We start from the raw sequence: 18,708 nt of genomic DNA, 5'->3' as shown, positions 1-18,708 counted from the left end.
GTGGTTCCTCTGCACTTCTGCAGTATGCAAATGTCGCTTTGCAAAAAAAAAGTAATAACAAAAATTAATGAAATTTGATTAAATAGAGTGAAAAGAATCTGTCATCTTATACATGTAGTTAAATAAGTAAGATATGACCTAATTTTTTTTTTTAACAAAATTGTGCCTGAAGCTCCCAACAAAATCATCCGAATTTCTTCTGTGGTGTATACTCTCTTCTTCTCTAGTACAGGCGAGGAACTAGTGCTTTGTGTGGCTTCAGCTAGTTGATAGATAATGCCTCCAGTGATCAAAGAACAGGGTGGCCATGTCTATGACAGCTTTAATTCGCATCCCGTGAATTGTTAGAAATGCCCAAATCTTAAGGGGCAGTCTTAATTTGAAGGGATACTACTGCTCCTTGCCTGCACCAATCAAGGAGATTATTGGTGAAAAACTATAAATACTACGTATATACTCGGTTGAACAAAAAGCTCCATACTACAAATTTAGGTGGTTACCTTCAGTCAGAGCTTGGGATGGTTTCTCAGGTGCTCGGTCTGCTACTTTTTTCGCATTTACAGCTAAAATTGAACAAAAATCAAAGAAAATATAGCATTAGCATGAAAGTGAAGTGCAGAAAAGATAGCTGCATAATTCACATGTATCAATTTTACCTTTGTATTTTCTCTTCTTCTTGGCTCTCCTCTTCTTTCTGTCCTCCTTTGTTAATTCATTTGCCTCTTTGATATCTTTCTTACCAGAAAACACTTCCTCAGGAGCAAGCATAGCAGCATCTGACACAGCTACTGGAGCAATCTGTTCAAGAAAAGCCACAATAAATCAGACAACTGTGAGTGCACATAGATAAAAACAAGACAACTTGTATCAATCAAATACAAAATCTTAATAAATGCAGCAAGAGACAGGCATTTACCTCTTCCATGGCTAAAGCTGGAACATTGGTCTGAATAGACATATCCTCAATAACCTGTCCAGCCAATACAGTAATTAAGCACAGGTAACTTGGTCCTCATCACACAAACATAAGAGTTTATCAATATGCCAAAAGTGGGATAGAAGCTAATAAAACATACCGGCTTGGGAGCAAAATGGAAGTGGGAAAGTGCATCCAGCTTCAGGCACAATCTTTTGAACAGATTGCTTGCCTGGCAAAAAGTGAAATACAGTTATACCAACTATGAAACACACCGAGGGTTGAGCACACAAATAGAGAGAAAAGCACAAATCTAACATATACAGGCAATAGCAACTAAGAATACTAAGTTATGTTTAAAGTCTAACTTCTATTCTTTATTTTTTTATTCCCATAAATGAAGCCCCTCCCTCTATTTGCAAGGAAAAGTGGCATCCAAATACTAAAGAAATGAACCTATTTAGTGAAGAAAACAGTAGCCTAAAGCCCCACCGCTCCCATACAAATATTTGATTCTACGTCAGCTTATTTTAGATCTATATATTAATGCTAATCTATCAAGCCCGTAATAAAATAAATCAGAGAGATATCGGCTATAGCGCTCCACATTGTTGCTTCTAGGTAGGACATGAACCAGTGATTTAAGCTTGACCTCGCACAGCTACTACCAACCCAACCCCACCCAAAAATATTTTTGCTTGTTAGGCAGAAAGGAAAAAACTTGTTACACAAGAAATGTCCTGTAAAATGAAGGTTAGAAAGAAATCATTCTGCCTCATCCCACAACCTTAAGCAACGAAAAGAATAGATGAAAACAATTGTACAGACAAAATTGAACAGGTAATTTATTGTACATACCTCCTTCTTCAATTCATCATTAAATGACAAGGGTGCAGCAACAAATCCAGTTTGCTGAGCATATTCTTCCTGCAAAAATTTCATTTAAGTAAAAACCAAGGAATCTTTTATGATGGTTCCAGATGTATTATCAGCTCATAATCTCATACTAGGTGACACAAATAATTTCTACAATCCATTTGTCAAATACTCAAAGAACATACTATAAGGCTGGAAAAATTTGCATTTCAGAAAATGATCTAACCTCATAGATTTCAGCAAGGCCTTTCTTGCTTTTATTATCATCCTGCACAGAAAGTAAAATTAGGGTACGCAGGTCATTTATATATAAAAAGTAAGAAGCATGAAGGTAATATAGGAAATTGAAAGGGAGAACAAACCAGCTCTTTTGTTTCCTTAGGTGCTGCAGTTGGCACTTTAGGAGCCCTTTGCACATCATCAAAATGTCCCTGAAAACATATAATTTCTACATTTAAATCAGCTCTGTTGAGTATGGCATGCATGCCCACTGTATAATATGAGAACTGTAGTAGTGACTATAAAGGAAATGAAGAAGCAAAATGTGGGATGTCGAGCACACTATCAGACTTCATACAAGCAAATCAAGTCAAAAATATTTCAGACAAGAAGATCTAGGGAATATATTAAGGGCTTAAAATTTTAATTTGCAGGGTGACTAATGTCTGCAATCCAATATGATACACATAGATAAATGAGTGTTTGGGGCCAAATAATAGGAAAGTTTGGGTAGGATTTTTTACACGTAGGCGTTTGAGGATAATATTAGTATTAGTGGGGATTTTATAGGGTAGTCAATATTTAATGTACAATGTGGATAACAAGAATTCTCAATTTATGCTACTGAAACTACAATACTGTTGTTGGACTTGGATACTGGTCATAGTCTCATATCCAGCCATTTTTAATTTTGGAAAACTTAGAATTTTGTTGGTTCTGAATTGCTAATTACATGTAAGTGATGTAACCATGGGAGAGTGACAAGTATCTGCTAGGAGCTTCATCTTCATGTAAAATGAAGAAGCCAATTATCAAAGATTTTTATGGTAGCTAGAAAATTCCTGGTCCAGTGTCCTCTTAAGATATAGATCCTTCTTCATTATTTTTATGATTTTTTAATCAAGTCAGATTAAAAAAAAAAAAAATGATTTCCAAAACTCTTGTAAACACTCTAAAGGTATACGGATATCTCTGCAGAAGTATAAACAAACAAACCTTGGTTTTCTGGGCATCTAAAATGTCAAATCAGTACAATAAACATTGATAAGGTAATCTACCATAGAATACTAAACATAAAGATTTTTAAAACAAAAACATATATGAACCAAAAGACAACAACTTATACCTCAAGTATTCTTTTCTTTATAATTTCTTCAAGAGATGCTGTCACCTCTTCTGTTATAACAGGAGGAGGCCTTATGTTGTGCTCAAAATCCAGGTCCACTTCCAATGCACTATCTACTGGCCTCTTGGATGCAGATATCTATTCAGAGTAACCAAAGGGATGAGAATTTAGTATAAACTAATCATTGGAAAAGTGGCAGGCTCTTAAACAAGACGCCTTAGCAAAATTTATATTTAGAATCCAAAAAACTTCACCTCTCCCTGCATGGTCCAATCTTTTGGAGCCAAATTTTCTGCTTCCATCTGCTTTATTTTGGCTTGTATCTTTTCACGCTCCTTCTCATAAGTAGACAAATTTCCCTTGTTCTATAAATTGACACCAACCCAAGCTCATATTAAATGATAAAGTCAGAGCATGTTGTGTTACCCAGACAAAACAGAGCATGTGGCGTTGCACAGAAAACAGAACATTTTTACTACCTGCTCGTCATCATCATCTTCCATCTCAGAATCATCAGCATCACCGACATCATTATCTTCCATTTCTAGATCATCAGAAGCATCAGCATTTTCTTCTTCCATTTCTGAGTCAGCTGACTTGTCAACTTGCTTCTGTTTTTTAACAGGCCTTTTCTTGTCAGGAACATAGAAATCTTCATACCTAAAACTCATAAAATGAAGAGTGAGTGCATAGCCAAAATAGCACAAACAAGAAGGTTTTGACAGGTGCAGCCACCATAATAATGTAAATTATATAGCATTGACTTAAACAGTGAAGTACATAAGTAAAATAATGTTTTCTGCCAAACAAAGACCCATGCCCAAGGAAGTTGAACAAAAGAGAACATGGAAAACAAACAAGATCTGTTGGACTATGTAAATACATTTATACGTCTTTATTGTTTCTTTTAATTATTCTGATATTACCTATGCCAAAAATAAGTACAACTATACATATACACTAATCAACAACCATTCATCAAACAGAATCACTTTAAGCTACTGAATGCATATCTAACATTGTTGGCTATACATGAACTGAAAAAGATATCCAGACCACTTGGGAGGTGCCTACACTAGTTGTTAATGTCATTGCAATAAATAGATTCCAATGCTTTCATCATACTCAAGCACACTGGTCTTTGTAACCAGCAGGTAGATTCTCAAATATTCACATATCAGCAACTGTATATATTAAATATACATTTTTAAACCAGCATAAGCTTTACAAACACCACATAAAGCAAGATCAGTAACCACCTGATGTTATCTTCGGACCCATCTTCAGAACCTCCATCTCCGCCATACATGAGAAGCTACACAATTTAACAGCAAGTCAGATAACCTCCGAAAAATGTGAACCAACTCAAACATACCTCCCCCTCAAATAAACAATCGTTCAGGGATTAAACATACACAAAAAAGACAAAATTAATTTCACAAATTAATAAAAACAAGCATGTAAAAGTATGCTCACCTCATCAGCATCATCTTCCTCACTCTCCTCACTTTCATCCTCTTCATCATCAGCATTTTTACCCCTCTTTGCCTTTTTCTTTTTCTTCTTACTCTCCTTCTTCTCTGACCCATATTCTTTCTCCTCCTCTCTCACAAGATACTTCTCCAAATCCTTAATCTTCAAAAACTCATCTTCAACCTCTGAAACCCCATCACCATCATCCTCAAAATCCTCCTCCTCTTTCTCCTCATCATCGTCATCATCTTCTTCTTCGTCATCTTCCTCATCCTCCTCACTTCCGTCATCTTCATCTTCATCACTTAACCCCTCAGATTCCTCACTCTCTCCCTCCAAACCCAACTCTACATTTTCCTTAATATCTTTCTCCAACACCCCATTGGCCCCAAACACCCCAAAAAGCTTCAATATTTGCTCCGGCTTTTCCTCATATCTCTTGATTTCTCGTTTCAGAGTATTAATCAGAGGCTGAGATTGAAGGTCAATCTGCTGCCAAATTTGCTCGGCGTCAAACCCATCCGAATGAAGCTGATCAAAAGGTGACTTGGGTGAGTATGGTTTGAGAGAAGCAAATAAATGTTGAGAGGCTAAGCGGGCAAAGCTAGAAAGGTCAGAACTTGGGGATAGAAATAACGGCGGGTCAGTCGACTTAAGCTTATCAATGGCTTCCGAAAATGGCTGGACCGGAGCGGCGGCCGCAACAGCTCCGTGTTCATTCTTCCGTCCTACCATTAAAGTACTATTATAAACAAAACCCTGCATTAAATTAGCAACCAAATTTGATTCAATCATCAAAGTATCCCAAAAATCAAATGAAATTCTTCTCGCTTAATTATACCAACGTTAAGTGCACATACCAAAATTCAAACAACAAAATCACTCGTTATAGTCCTTCAATAAGTTACATTAATTATAATTTATAGTTCAATAGTCTGAATTAGAATAAACCCTAGATTGACTATATTGACAAGAAGAACCCTAGATTGACTATACTGACAAGAAGAACCCTAAATTGATTATACTGATAATTATATAAACTACAGTGTGAAAGTAAACCCTAGACTGCGAGATTGATATTCGACGATTAAAAAAGAAAGGAAGAGATAACTAACCACAAGAAGCTTCTTCAATGGAGGAGAGAAAGCTCAAAAGGCGCTTCAATGGAGGTTTTTGAGTACGCTCTAATGGAGGAGAGGGAGCTGCAGCATATAAGTGAAAAGCTCCAAAGTGGGAAAATAAATGTAAACGAAGAGAGATAAATTTCCACCGTCCGATCTAAATATTATCAACAGTCTTGATTTATTCTTGATTAAAACTTGTCTTTTTGTTTTTTTCAAATGTTTAAAGCGTTGAGAAAATTCAAGGTTTTGTTTGACGTTTTGTTGATAATAATAAATTATTTTTACAATTAAAATGATTTTATTGATAATAATTTATTTTTACAAAATATAAAATACAAGTACTTTTTTTTTTTTAGAAAATACAAGCATTATTATTTTGTCAAGATGAAAAGAATAAAACTTCACAAAAATAAATCACCAAAGTTTTGTGCACCAAAAAAAAAAAAAAAATAAAAAAAATAAAAATACCAAGCTTTTGTGCACCAAATGGAATTGGAAATCCGTATCCGGAAATTCCCATCGGTCGTCCGTTACCCCCTAGATTAGTCTTTTCTTTTGTTTTTGCTCTTCCTACCGATGCTTTCATTGTGGGACACATAAGTCATTTGAGTAGGGTACGTTACTAAAGAAGTGTATGTTATTAAAGTGATGACATATACCGACAGTTGTGGAGTATGTGGATTCCCATTGGAAAAGGGGTGACAGAGGTTAAATTTGAGGATGAAGAAAGTTGATGAAGGTAAGATTGAAAAAACAAAGTCGGTCAATTGACAAAAGAGTCTAATATCATTTTAAACTTCCATCCACGATATTAGGAATTGTGCTTTTTGGAAGATGGAAAGATAGGAGAAGACCTAAATGTACTATTTCCACATATCACAAACAACGAGAATACAATTTTGGACGATAATCTAAATTTGTTGTTATATTATTTTCCAAAACGAATTTGTGTTAGTGCAATCTAATAAAGTGTAATTGATGCAATTTTCAATATGGTTACATAATGCCAGCATCAATTGGCAAAATACTTGTTTGTAAAGTGTATATTTGACTTTAAAAACATTAGTATAAGACTCGCTTCAGCTTAATTTATGTTCATACAGTTCGGTTCAGTTCAGTTAAGTTTAGTAAATGTGAACAACCCCTTAGTTCATTTGAGATCCCATAAATTTTCATTATCATCAATATTTTTCAAAATCAATGCTCTTATAGGATCATTATTCTAATAAATACACATGTGCTTTAAATAGTTTTCATTATGCTCGAACAATTTGGATTTTAAAGCATAGTAAATTTATCTTACTTTGTAATAAGAGATAATTGCGTAACAGTGTAAGTAAACTAATACTCCATAATCCATTATAGATTACTCAACAATTGACAGCTTAACACCGAGTCAAAGCTCAAATTCTACCCTTTTTTTTTTTTTTTTTTTTTTCTAGGAGGACAAAAATGATCAACTTGGGGAAATTATTAATATAAAAACATTAATCATCAAATCATAATAAACATAGTTTTATAAGAACTAACCCAAAACCAAAACAATGCCAGTATAAGTTATAATTCCATACTTAACTTTAGTCCAATACGAAGTATAAACGACCCAATTATCATCTTATTCATAAATACAATACGAGAATTTTATACCCCGGTATCCTACTCAAGTGACTTATGTGTCCCACACTCCACATTAAAAGCATCGATAGGAAGAAAAAAAACAAAAGAAAGATTAATCTGGGGGTAACGGGCGGCCGATGGGAATTTCTGGATACGGAAATCCAATTCCCATTTGCCGATTCCCCAAATTAGAGAGAGAAAGAATGATAGATCAATAAACTATGATCATTATTCTCTTTTACTCTATTCAACTACCGCTTCCTTGCGACTCATCTTCAGGTCAAATTTCTACCCTTTTCCTTTCTTCTTTATTTTTTTCTCCGTTGTTCTGTTCTGTATTACGTCCTATATTTTGAGAACTTATATCTGTGATTTGTACAGTTCATGTTTTACCTGAATTAGCAATGTGAAATTGTGTTCAAATCTAGTTTATGTTACCTTGAACTACAAAATCTGATGAATTAAAGATGGGATTTTGTTGTATTTGATAATTTGTTTGTTTAATTTTTCTGGGCAGTAGCATATTGTGTCAAATTATTTCTCTTTGTAGCTGAATAGGCGTCTGGGTATGGTTGTTTCTTGTTGAGGACTGAAATTGGCGTGATGGGTTTTGATTTTAGGGTTAAGAAAGTTGCAGGAAACCTAACAAGTAGTTAATTCTTTTGCCATTAGAATGTTGCACACTTGCACTATGTTTGGGTACGAGTAATTGATTATAAAGAGTATTTCGAATTGCACTATCACCCCGTGTTATTAAGGGTCGAATTCGTTCCTCGTTGATTCTTAGTTTGTTTGATGATCAAGTGGGGAAATCACATGGAATAGGAAATGAAGGTACTGATTAATCTCGGTATACTGGGATTATCTGTTACTCGGTGAGCCTCATAATGCTTTTAAGTTAATAGGGAATGGAAATGGTACAATTCAAATTAAGTTTCATGAGGCGAAAGAATGCAGATTAGAGTCAAGTGAAGCATAGTGATGTACTTTGTTTTGTTTCGTACTGTGCAAAGGCATAGTTACGTTTTGTATCGTGATGAGTACTTGTTTTTGTAGAATTTTTTAAATTAAATGGTTTTTCTGATGTGTAATGGTTTTATCACCTGCAGGTTCTGCTGTGGTTCTGATCTAATTTGCCGGTGCTGTGCTGTGTTCCATTGCAGAGTTTGAATTAGCTTAGCTGTGATATGGACTCCGATGATCCTACTGCTGTTAGAAAACTTCAGAAGGCTGGCCGTGAAAAACAGCGCAGGTGTCGGTTGAATGAGCAGTTCATTGAGTTGGGAACTACACTTGGTAAATCTATTGAAACCTTTTGCTCTAATTTTTCATTTTGCCTCTGTATCTACATGCTAAACTTGTTATAAGCTCATGGCACTCATTACTAGGCCATATTTATTGAGTGCTGCATTCAGGGGCATTCCCATGAAGTTCTTGTTTTCAGAGGGGAGAGATCCATTAACATAGGTTAGAATTATGTGACCTGACTCACCTGAGAGGTGAAGCTATTTTCTGCTGTTCCATATTCAACAGGGCACATTGCATAAATAGCTACTTTACTTTTATTGGTAAGGAGAAATAGGTGTCAATTACGACTTTATGAGTAATATATATAAATCAGGTAAGACAGTTTCAAAAATGTCAAATATATATGAAAATAACAAACTCTTTTGTCAGTTCTTTTTCTTTGTGAGAGGAGCTGCTGGTGGCATATTGAAGCTAGTGATCCTCGGTTTAAAAAGCGTATCATTTCAGCTGCTTTAGGGAAATCCGTCAATGATGTTTGAGAACACTAGAAAGATAAAAACATGCAATGGGGCAGAATGAGGCGAAAGGGACTCTTGATTTGATGATTAGATGCCATGAGACAATGACACGTTGATTGTTGGAGGAGGAGGATGTGTTGATGGATTGAGGCTGAAGCCTTGAGTAACTGATGTGACGATTTGAAGTGAAAATCGACTAATAGCTTGATATGTATGTCTTGAGTCTAGAGCAGGGGTAATCTGTTTTCAATACAACAAATTTATTATTGTCTGTAATGGTTTATAGATTGAACCTGGGTTGCTCAATATACAACTATACTTTGTGGCTTTGTGTTATATTTGGATTTCTGTTGATAAGTATAACTGGTGAGTATTTATGGTCCAATGCAGATGCTGAAAGGCCAAAGAATGACAAAGCAACCATACTAACTGATACTATTCAGCTGCTCAAAGATTTGACAGCTGAAGTCGACAAACTTAAAGCCGAACATACTGCTTTGAGTGATGAATCTCGTGAGGTGGTGCTTTTTGCTCAACTAATTATAGTTTCTTGATAATAAGCATCTCTCATGAAAGCTCTCTGATCTCGTGCTCTCCTACAGTTGACACAAGAGAAGAATGATCTTAGGGAAGAGAAGACAGCTTTAAAATCAGACATCGATAGACTTAGTTCACAATGTCAGCAGAGAGCTGGTCCTGCTTATCCATGGGTAGCTATGGATTCGGTTCTTCAACATCCACCTTCTTACCCATATCCCATGCCGATGCCCGTTCCTTCAGGTGCAGTCCCAATGCATCTATCTATGCAGCCTTATCCATTCTTCGGCAATCCAAACCCTGGAATGTATGCCAACCCATGTTCTACTTTTATTCCATACATGGCCCCAAATCTTCCAGCTGAGCAGCCATCAACCCAAGATGTTTCTCCTCCCATGCAGCCAGGAAGTAGGACCCAAGTTTCAGCCAGACATGGCGTTGGCACTTCATCAGATAAGCATGATAGACAAGTCAACAAAAAAGATGACTCTAGTGATGTCCCAACAAACCTGGAGCTCAAAACGCCCGGATCGACTACAGATGAGGTCTCAACTTACACTTCCACACAATTTTCTCATGTCAATAATCGTTTAAGTGTTTGTTAAGAGATTGCCAACCTAATATAGGACACTTCGGATCCTAAATCTGACTCATATGCAACTAATCAATTTAACTTTGTTTTTGTCGGTATTGCTGTGCAGAATACATCATCAGGGAACCGTAAGAAAAGGATTGCAGCAGAAGGGAGTTCTTTGAGTAGATGTTCATCTCATAGTGTACAGGATAGCTCATCAAGTAGCATAGTCGGTGGTGGCAAGGGTAATGATTGATGTGTTGGAGAAATTTTGACTATTGCCTAAAGCTCTGACCTCTATACTCCTATAGGAAGTTCCTCTCACACTGCAATTTGTCCTCCCAAATCTCAGTCTAACAGTTTAACACACTGGCGTATTAGTGCGCTAAGATCATTTGATTATTGATTTACTAATTCACTTCTGGAGATGACTCATCACTCATGCCATTACAGAGTATTACTGTACCAATTACACGAGTAATGTACACAAAACTTTGGTATGTGAGATTAATTGTTAAGTTACTGAATTTGTACGTGTTGCAGCTCAGATCAGAAGCTCTTCCTGTTCTGTTACTCGACTTCTGTTATTCTGTACAATGTATGTTAGCTATAAATGGAAAAATGGTGGTGTCTTATATTAAAACACACTTTAACGTGAGAAGTAGTATCGTCTACCCAATTAACACAACTTTATTCGATTATGAAACTTTTATCCAGCTCGACTCGACTTAATCTAAACCTGGTCCAAATAACATAATTTGCTCATCCCAATTTGACCTTTTACACAACAATAGATAAATATACGTGTCGGGCAGATAAAAAATAATGCACCAAACATCATGCGTAAAAACTGAAAAAATCCAAGCAGAATCCTTCATTCTTTCTCCTTTTCACTCATCACAACGACGACGTATGACGACGACCACACCAACCGCAAGTCACAGATAAGTTATGGGCCACTCTAATACAAACCTACAAGTATTTCCCCATCTATTGAATAACGCGTATACTCACTCTCCAAATTTCTCATTTTCATACTCCATAATAACAAGAATTGAACTTAAGACTAACAAATCTTAAGTTAAGCGTCTTACCATCTTAGCATTTATTAATTGTATTTTTTTCATCCAATAAAATAATAGTTAAACTAAAAAAAATATGGGTTTTTCTAAGATATGCCCCTAAGGTAGTCGAGTTTCTAAGGTGTACCCATGCTTTTTCAAATTTCTAAGTTGTGCCCCTCAACTCACTACCATTAATAAATGGCGTCCTCCTTGGGACTTCCACGTCACCTAAAGTTAACTATAAATTTAATAAAAAGATGATAAAAGGTAAGGAAATGATACGAGAAAGAAATCTTAACCACAACAACCCTAATAACGAAAACTAAAGCCACGAAATCATGCTCTCAATTAAATTTTAAATAACTAATAAGGGTACATTTTAGTATTGATAAGAAGTTGAAGGGCACGGCTTAGAAACTTGAAAAAGCATGGGTACACCTTAGAAACTCAACTACCTTAGGGGTATAGCTAAGAAAAATCCAAAAAATATTTAGAGCAAGACTTAAACTCAAAACCAAAAAGTCTTACTTTTTAAACAGTCAAATTTGATTAACGAATTAAACAAGTACAAATTAGCAACCCGGAATATCGTCCGAACCACACATTAGTGTTACGATTAATCGATTATTACGAAACGAAAGATGTACAAAGTACAATAGCGCGTGCATAATACGCGTAAGTGCGTAACTTTTCGGACAAATAAAACGCAAATGTCCTTTAGGTAGGTGACGGTCCATTTTCTCTCTCCTAGAAATAAAACCCCTAAAAACTCTGACCACACTCCTTTCAGTAGCTACCACCAGTAAAGTGTTATTCACAGGAAGAATTTGAGGAGAGAGAAAATCGAAGAAGCTCGAAATGGCGGCCGTCTCAACATCTGTTGCGTCGCAAATCACTAACCCTAACTCGGTTGTGTCAACTCAGTTTTCTGGTCTTCGAAGATCGTTTTTGAAGCTCGAAAGTTCCGTTTCCACTCAGTCGTCGTTTTTCCAGAATGTCGATTCTCATTTGCGCTTGTCTTCCTCCTCTCGCCGTGCTCCTCGAGGTGTTGTTGCTATGGCTGCTTCTGGAAAGGTATCATACTTTTTTCCCCCAATTTTCTATTAATTTTATTCGGATGAATTGATATTCTAGAAAAATGTCAAATCAATTTGATGTAGTGTATACTGTGTGATTTATGATTGCGTTATTATTGGTGAGATTGTGAGAAAAATGTGAATGTGGTGAAATTTTTGTGTAAAATACTGAGTTTAATTACATGAATATGCTGATTTTGGTTGCTATATGGTTTTGATTGAGCTAAAAAATGATACTGGTACTTTATTCAGAAATGTAATTTCCTGTTAGGAGGAAAAAAAATAAAGAAAAGAAAAAACAAATTTGAAGAATGTGAGTGTGTTGAACATTTTGCCTCAATGTGAGTGAGTGAGATTGTGTAGTGGACAGTTATTTCACTTGACAAAGGTTATTCATACCAATCCGATATATCAGTCGAATTAGTCTAGTGTCTTTTACAGAATGACAAAATCATGACTCGTTCTACGGCATTGATGCAACGCCAATGTTGTTTAGAAAGATTAATATAACATGTGAAATTGGCTAAGATGATTGCTTAAGATAGTAAGCAGAATTTGCGGTTTTAGAAGTTTTTGTTTAGTTGACTTTTGAATTGCTGAATTGACTCCTAATCCATTTTGTTCTATTTCCTTTGCAGTTCTTTGTTGGCGGTAACTGGAAGTGTGTAAGTACAATCATCATTTGCTCTCTTTGCAATATTCTAAACTAGCTCCCCTGGGTCTTGATTTAGTCAATGATATCAATTTTTTAATTGTTTAGTGTGATTTGTCCATTCTTGCTGTCTACTATAATTTCCTGGACAAAATGTTGTCTATGATGATCCCTTACTTTCCTTTTGATTTATGCCTCTGGAGTCTGGGATGATAGTGAGTTATTGACACATCTGATTCCTTTTTCTACTGTTCCTAGTCATTCCTTGTTGCTTTCTCTTGTCTTGATAATTGCATTTCAAACTTTTCTCAACTATGTAGCGTCAACTTATTTCAATTGTATAATTGCCGCAGGGGGGGGGGGGGTTAAAGTGGCCATAGATAAATTGTATTTCAGATTAAGAAGTTGATTGTTTCTCTAGTGACCTAGTTGTTAAAAAATGACTGGCTTTGCATAGTGTCCTAAATCTCCTATTTATTAGGCCCATTATGATAGTGTTACTTCAAACTTTCCCATACCCCAAAGGAGTTTAAAAGCTTTGTGAACTCAAACTGAATCCATTGCCCCAAGGAGTTCCAAAATACTTGTAGTTTGTTTTGGTCAAAAGTAGTTTCTACACGATTGATGGAACATTTAATTCAAAAGCTTATAGTGCTGCTGCTTGCTTACCAATATTGGCATAGTGAAGGAACTATATTTTGTTTTTAGTAAGCTAAACTCATTGCTTTTGTTATCTTGATGTCGAAAGTAGCTGATTTGATAACAAGTGCTACTTGTCAAAAATATTTTTAGTTTAGTATACAAGATCCTTTTTCTTCTTCTTCTTTTTTTTTTTTTTTTTTTTTTTTTTTTTTTTTTTGTCGTTATTGCTTTGTTGGCCTTAAATTACAATTAGTATGTTTTTAAGCCTGTTATTTGTCTTCAAGTTTCTGTCCTCTCCTCTCCTTATTTTTTTATAATTTTATTTTTATATATTTTGGTTTCTAAAGCTCTGCATTTCTCTCTGTTACAAACTTACAATAGAATGGGACGAAAGAATCTATCTCTAAGCTTGTTTCAGACTTGAACAGTGCTACACTGGAGACTGATGTTGGTAAGATAATCTTATCTTTTATTGTCATGCTGCTATATTTATAACTTTTTAGGGTAACTTCAGATTTGGTTTCATTTGCTGAATTGTTGCTTTATACAGTATACTTTAATACTTTAGTTTTTCCCTTCAAATTGCTGTATCTAGAGTTGTCGTTAGTTCATTACTTCAACTTGCTGTAGCTGGTTTCTATTCTGGCCTCATTATGGTTACAGCCCTTACATGCTTGTTGTTTGGTATTTAAAACGTAGTGTAGGAGTGTCTAATGGGGGGCATGGCTGTATGTATGTGCGAGCGCGCTTGTCCATGCGCACGCGTACGTGCTCATAAGATTTGTTGCAAAAATCGAACTTCACAAGGGTTTCAATAACACGTGCTCATAAGATTTGTTGCATAAATCTAACTTCACAAGGCTTTCAATAACACGTGAGATATTCATTTTCCATCTGTGAACTCCTTGGTAATATTGCAGATGTTGTTGTGGCACCTCCATTTGTTTACATTGATCAAGTTAAAAATTCCCTGACTAGCCGAATAGAAGTATCAGCACAAAATTGTTGGATTAGCAAAGGTGGAGCTTTTACAGGAGAAATCAGGTGAGCTATTATTCACTTCTTGTTGTACCCTATTTCTTTTGAGTCTTTGCATCCATTTCTACCATTTTCGATTTTTTGGTATTTCAAATTTTCTTGGAAATCATTCACCTTATAACAACAGTTAGATGGTATTTTTTACATCATATCCAAACATTATGTGGCAGCTAAAGTACCATGTCTTGTGTTGATTGGTTGAGGCCTAAGGTGGTATAATCTACATCACATCCAACCATCCAAGCATGTTGCCATCCAGCATTCTGTCAATTATTTGGCAACTAAAGTACCTTGTCTTGTGTTGATTGGTTGAGGCCTGAGGGTAATATTGCCTCTTATTCCCTAGGGTCCATACATCTCTAGAATGTTCTTCTGCTACATTAAAATGTTGTTTGATCGTGTGGTTCTATTGGTTCATTATGTGAGTGATATTCTCATTAAGAGCAAGCTTTAAAGTAGGTTGGTTTTCCAAGATTGATTTGTGAATGGAGATTAAACCACCTATTCTACATTTCTACTAAGATTTGTATTCAATGCTCTCTTGAATTTTAAGGTTGAGGTTTGTGACTTATAAAGGTACACAGTACTACAGTAGTTTGCAATTGGCTAGGTATGCCAAAATCTTGTCTCTTTTTTCTGATGAGTGTTTTTTATTTTATTTTATTATTTTTTTTACGTATACACAATAGCATTTTTTTAAAAAAAATACCCCCAGATAGGGTAGGGGGTCTCGATACAATTTTGTAGAGGCTCTTTAGCGGTTTAGCCTTCCTCTTCAGTTGCAAGTATATTGCTTTTATTAGACCCTTTATTCTGATCTGCTACATGTTTAATTAAAAGTGGAGGACAAATTGTGGGATGTTTGATTTAGTCCAAGTTTGCCTCAAGTTGAAACTTACCTTTGGGACTCTTGTAAGGGATACCGTTGTCAAAATAGCTGAATGTGGAAATATATGGCTGTTTATATTTGTTTTTTAAGCTTTCCTATTTGCTTTAGTTATGTTAACATCATGACAAACACAAATTTTATGCATGTGAAAATTGTATATTTAATCAATTCAGGTCATTGAATATGTCCTGTTATCATGAATTTTATGCACAAAAAGAAATTTTCTAATTGGGCTTATGATGATCAACAAAATACAACCCTGCTTTAGAGGGGCATAAATTGTCATGAATTAAAAAAAAAAAGAAAAAAAAAAGAAAGTGATTTATCATCTAATATATCTTATACTATGTCATTTGTTTGTTTAAGTTCTTTGGAGATGATTTGTCTCCGATTCATCTACTCAAGTGACCCTGTATATGGGGTTTCAATTCACCTGTTTTTTTAACATCATGTGTCCTTTGCTTTGATTTTGTTGAGGATTCTGTGTTATTCTCTTTTAGACAGTTTTTTTTATTTTACCTAGATATTTCTGTCTGTCAGTGTTGAACAATTGAAGGATCTTGGCTGCCAGTGGGTTATTCTTGGGCATTCTGAGAGAAGGCACGTTATTGGGGAAAAAGACGAGGTAAACTTTGTACTGGACATGTAATAGTAATACCAGAATACTATTATGGTACTTTATAAAGATCTATTACCATACTCTGTAGTAAAGATCAATTGCATCCAGTTTATAGGTAAAAAGGCTGCATATGCTCTGAGCCAAGGTGTTGGAGTGATAGCATGTATTGGGGAACTGTTGGAAGAAAGAGAAGCAGGAAAAACCTTTGATGTATGCTACCAGCAAATGAAGGCTTTTGCAGGCAAGCTATCTATTATATATGTGAGTTTTGATGTTAGAGGATGTTAATAACTTCGCAAATACATGGTGTTTTTCACATGTGCAGATGCCTTACCTAGCTGGGATAATGTTGTTGTTGCTTATGAACCTGTATGGGCTATTGGCACTGGTAAAGTAGCTAGCCCAGAACAGGCTCAGGAAGTGCATGTTGCTGTTCGAGATTGGCTTAAAAAGAATGTTTCTGAGGAAGTTGCTTCTAAGACACGCATCATTTATGGAGGTATTAAAACTGCCAGTTTCTCCCTGCCTAGAACTATGTTCAAATTAATTGTCCTTGTGTGTCTGATGCAGTCTAGGGATCAAATGTGAGGTCTTGTGGCACATTTATCCTGTAATCACATGATCTAAAAAGACAGCCCATATCTAGAATGGGGAATTGTTTGGCAGCTATCTTCATCTACAGCTTCATATGAGACAGATGGGGGGAAAGGGGAGTTTTTTTTTTTTGGGGGGGGGGGGGGAGGGCAAAAGTTTGGGCATCGATTTAGGCCCACTTTATTGCTTAAAGTAATTTGTCTGAAGTTAAATGTCAACTTAAGATCCTGCGTATTGTCCACAATAAACTTGTTAATAATTTGATGATCTGATCACTATTTTCTGTATGGCTCAGCGTAATTTAGTGTAACAGCTAGTTGGCGATAAGATTGACCTGCAGCTTAAAATGAATTTGATGATTAAGATAATTTATGAAATGCAACTGAATTTGCTGACATTCACTTATGCACTTACAGGGTCTGTTAACGGAGGCAACTGTGCAGAGCTTGCAAAAAAAGAAGATATAGACGGCTTTCTTGTGGGAGGAGCTTCTTTGAAGGTAACAGCATTGCTTCCATCCCTCTCTTCCCCTCTCCCGTTGTATGATCCACCATTTTCCAAGAATTTTTTTATCATCATTATTAAGGAAATCAAGCTGCTCTCTGGTTGGATCAGCTGGAGATTAGCTAGTGGAGGATTAGAAATACACTAGATAAATGATGAGTCTATAGATTATGACCATTATGTACAGTAATATAATTTGTTGTACATTAGTTTTGAATTGGCTTGGGCCTTTGGAATAAGAGTATGTACATCTTAACCTGCACAAATTATACCACCCTGGCGTTAACCAGCCACCTATGTATCCATAACATGCTTAAGTTGAGTAGTAGACCTTTCTACCCCAATGAGTATACACACTTTCATGGTTAGGTTGTCCCAAATTAGTCTATTATGGCTTGGCCTTGGGAGTACTCCGTCCAAGGCTCCAATCACATTTATTTTTTTTTCCATTCTCCCCTCTATAAAATCACATACCTTTTGTTCTTCTTTTTCTCTTCAATCACTCGCTATCGCCAACCACGTCTACTAACCACAACTATTAAAAAAATAGCTTAGCAATCACTCTTCCAGGCCTGTAGCTTGTTTTGGGTCAGAGGCTGTAACAAACATCCTATAAGGCAGCTCTTTACTACGTTCTTAATAAGTTGCAACATTAGCTTTAACCCCGTAATTCTTTGGAAATGTTTTGATGAAGGTTTCCTCTTTAACTAACTGATAATATTGATCTTTCAAGGTGTTATTTGGCATTGTATTTATATTGGATTCTGATCTGCAACTTTTGACTGTGTAGGGTCCTGAGTTCGCCACCATCATTAATTCTGTAACAGCGAAGAAAGTTGCTGCCTGACCATTTTTATGAATATGGCTGCAATGGCTATTAGAGAGTATCTTGATGAATCGTGTTGTAAGGAAGATGTATTGTACTATTGACCTGTTCTGTGTATGTTGAATGTTTTATTTGGGAGTTTTTATACATATTATCAAGAATAATATGGTCAACAATTTTGAGCAGAAGTGGATGTATCTTTACAGTGTATTAATTAATAAGCAAGAGATTGTCATTGAAATGCTTTGAATCAATTATTTCGTTCAAAGATGCATAACTTTTTGTAATCTGATTACAAACGCTTTTCATTAAAATATTCACAACCTTTTTTTTTTTTGAAGCCAAATATTCATAACCTAAATTTGCGTTGAAAGAAAACTTCTTTTAATCTGTTTACCTTTTTATTTAAAAAAGACAAAATATAAGTTTGTTTTTAACACAGGATAGATGTTTTATGAAATTTTAAATATTTAAATTTGAATTTAATGATGTGTTTAACCTTTTGAAATTAAAATTACGGGATAATGACACATATTTTTTTAAAAAAATGTTTTGTTATAAACCGATATTACTAAC

At 35.5% G+C, this 18,708-nt stretch overlaps 2 protein-coding genes and 1 pseudogene across 4 annotated transcripts; 2 read left to right on the top strand and 1 right to left on the bottom strand.

Annotated features, from left to right (window-relative positions):
• Positions 1-64: 64 nt before the first annotated feature.
• Positions 65-5,871, bottom strand: LOC145559052 (M phase phosphoprotein 10-like). 2 transcript variants are annotated; one of them, XM_081620454.1, is made up of 14 exons: positions 5,726-5,871; positions 4,614-5,369; positions 4,397-4,452; positions 3,617-3,797; positions 3,392-3,502; positions 3,138-3,275; positions 2,155-2,223; positions 2,019-2,060; positions 1,775-1,843; positions 1,077-1,148; positions 917-970; positions 657-798; positions 501-563; positions 65-404 (listed from the first exon to the last, which is right to left on the bottom strand). In XM_081620454.1, the coding sequence occupies exons 2-14, from the start codon at positions 5,343-5,345 to the stop codon at positions 391-393; spliced, it is 1,743 nt and encodes a 580-aa protein (XP_081476580.1). In that variant the 5' UTR covers positions 5,346-5,369; positions 5,726-5,871; the 3' UTR covers positions 65-390. The 2 variants fall into 2 exon arrangements, with proteins under 2 accessions (XP_081476580.1, XP_081476581.1); XM_081620455.1 differs by having other exon boundaries at positions 4,614-5,352; positions 5,726-5,810.
• A 1,554-nt stretch (positions 5,872-7,425) lies between these two features.
• LOC145559051 (transcription factor bHLH121-like) lies at positions 7,426-10,750 on the top strand (annotated as a pseudogene). Its single transcript, XR_014092658.1, has 5 exons — positions 7,426-7,630; positions 8,515-8,647; positions 9,508-9,635; positions 9,720-10,199; positions 10,356-10,750. The product of XR_014092658.1 is annotated as a transcription factor bHLH121-like (transcript).
• Positions 10,751-12,061: 1,311 nt separating this feature from the next.
• Positions 12,062-18,386, top strand: LOC145559049 (triosephosphate isomerase, chloroplastic-like). The gene is made up of 9 exons (XM_081620452.1): positions 12,062-12,366; positions 13,007-13,033; positions 14,044-14,113; positions 14,583-14,706; positions 16,130-16,214; positions 16,317-16,449; positions 16,534-16,707; positions 17,219-17,301; positions 18,097-18,386. Exons 1-9 carry the CDS (start codon positions 12,151-12,153, stop codon positions 18,151-18,153), a joined length of 969 nt encoding a protein of 322 aa, XP_081476578.1. The 5' UTR covers positions 12,062-12,150; the 3' UTR covers positions 18,154-18,386.
• Positions 18,387-18,708: the final 322 nt, after the last annotated feature.

This window comes from Chenopodium album, chromosome 9, assembly GCF_948465745.1.
Source record: "Chenopodium album chromosome 9, dcCheAlbu1.1, whole genome shotgun sequence".
Taxonomy (NCBI): domain Eukaryota; kingdom Viridiplantae; phylum Streptophyta; class Magnoliopsida; order Caryophyllales; family Amaranthaceae; genus Chenopodium; species Chenopodium album.
Note: the sequence above shows the minus strand (reverse complement) of the source record. Positions and strands in the feature narration are given on the sequence as shown.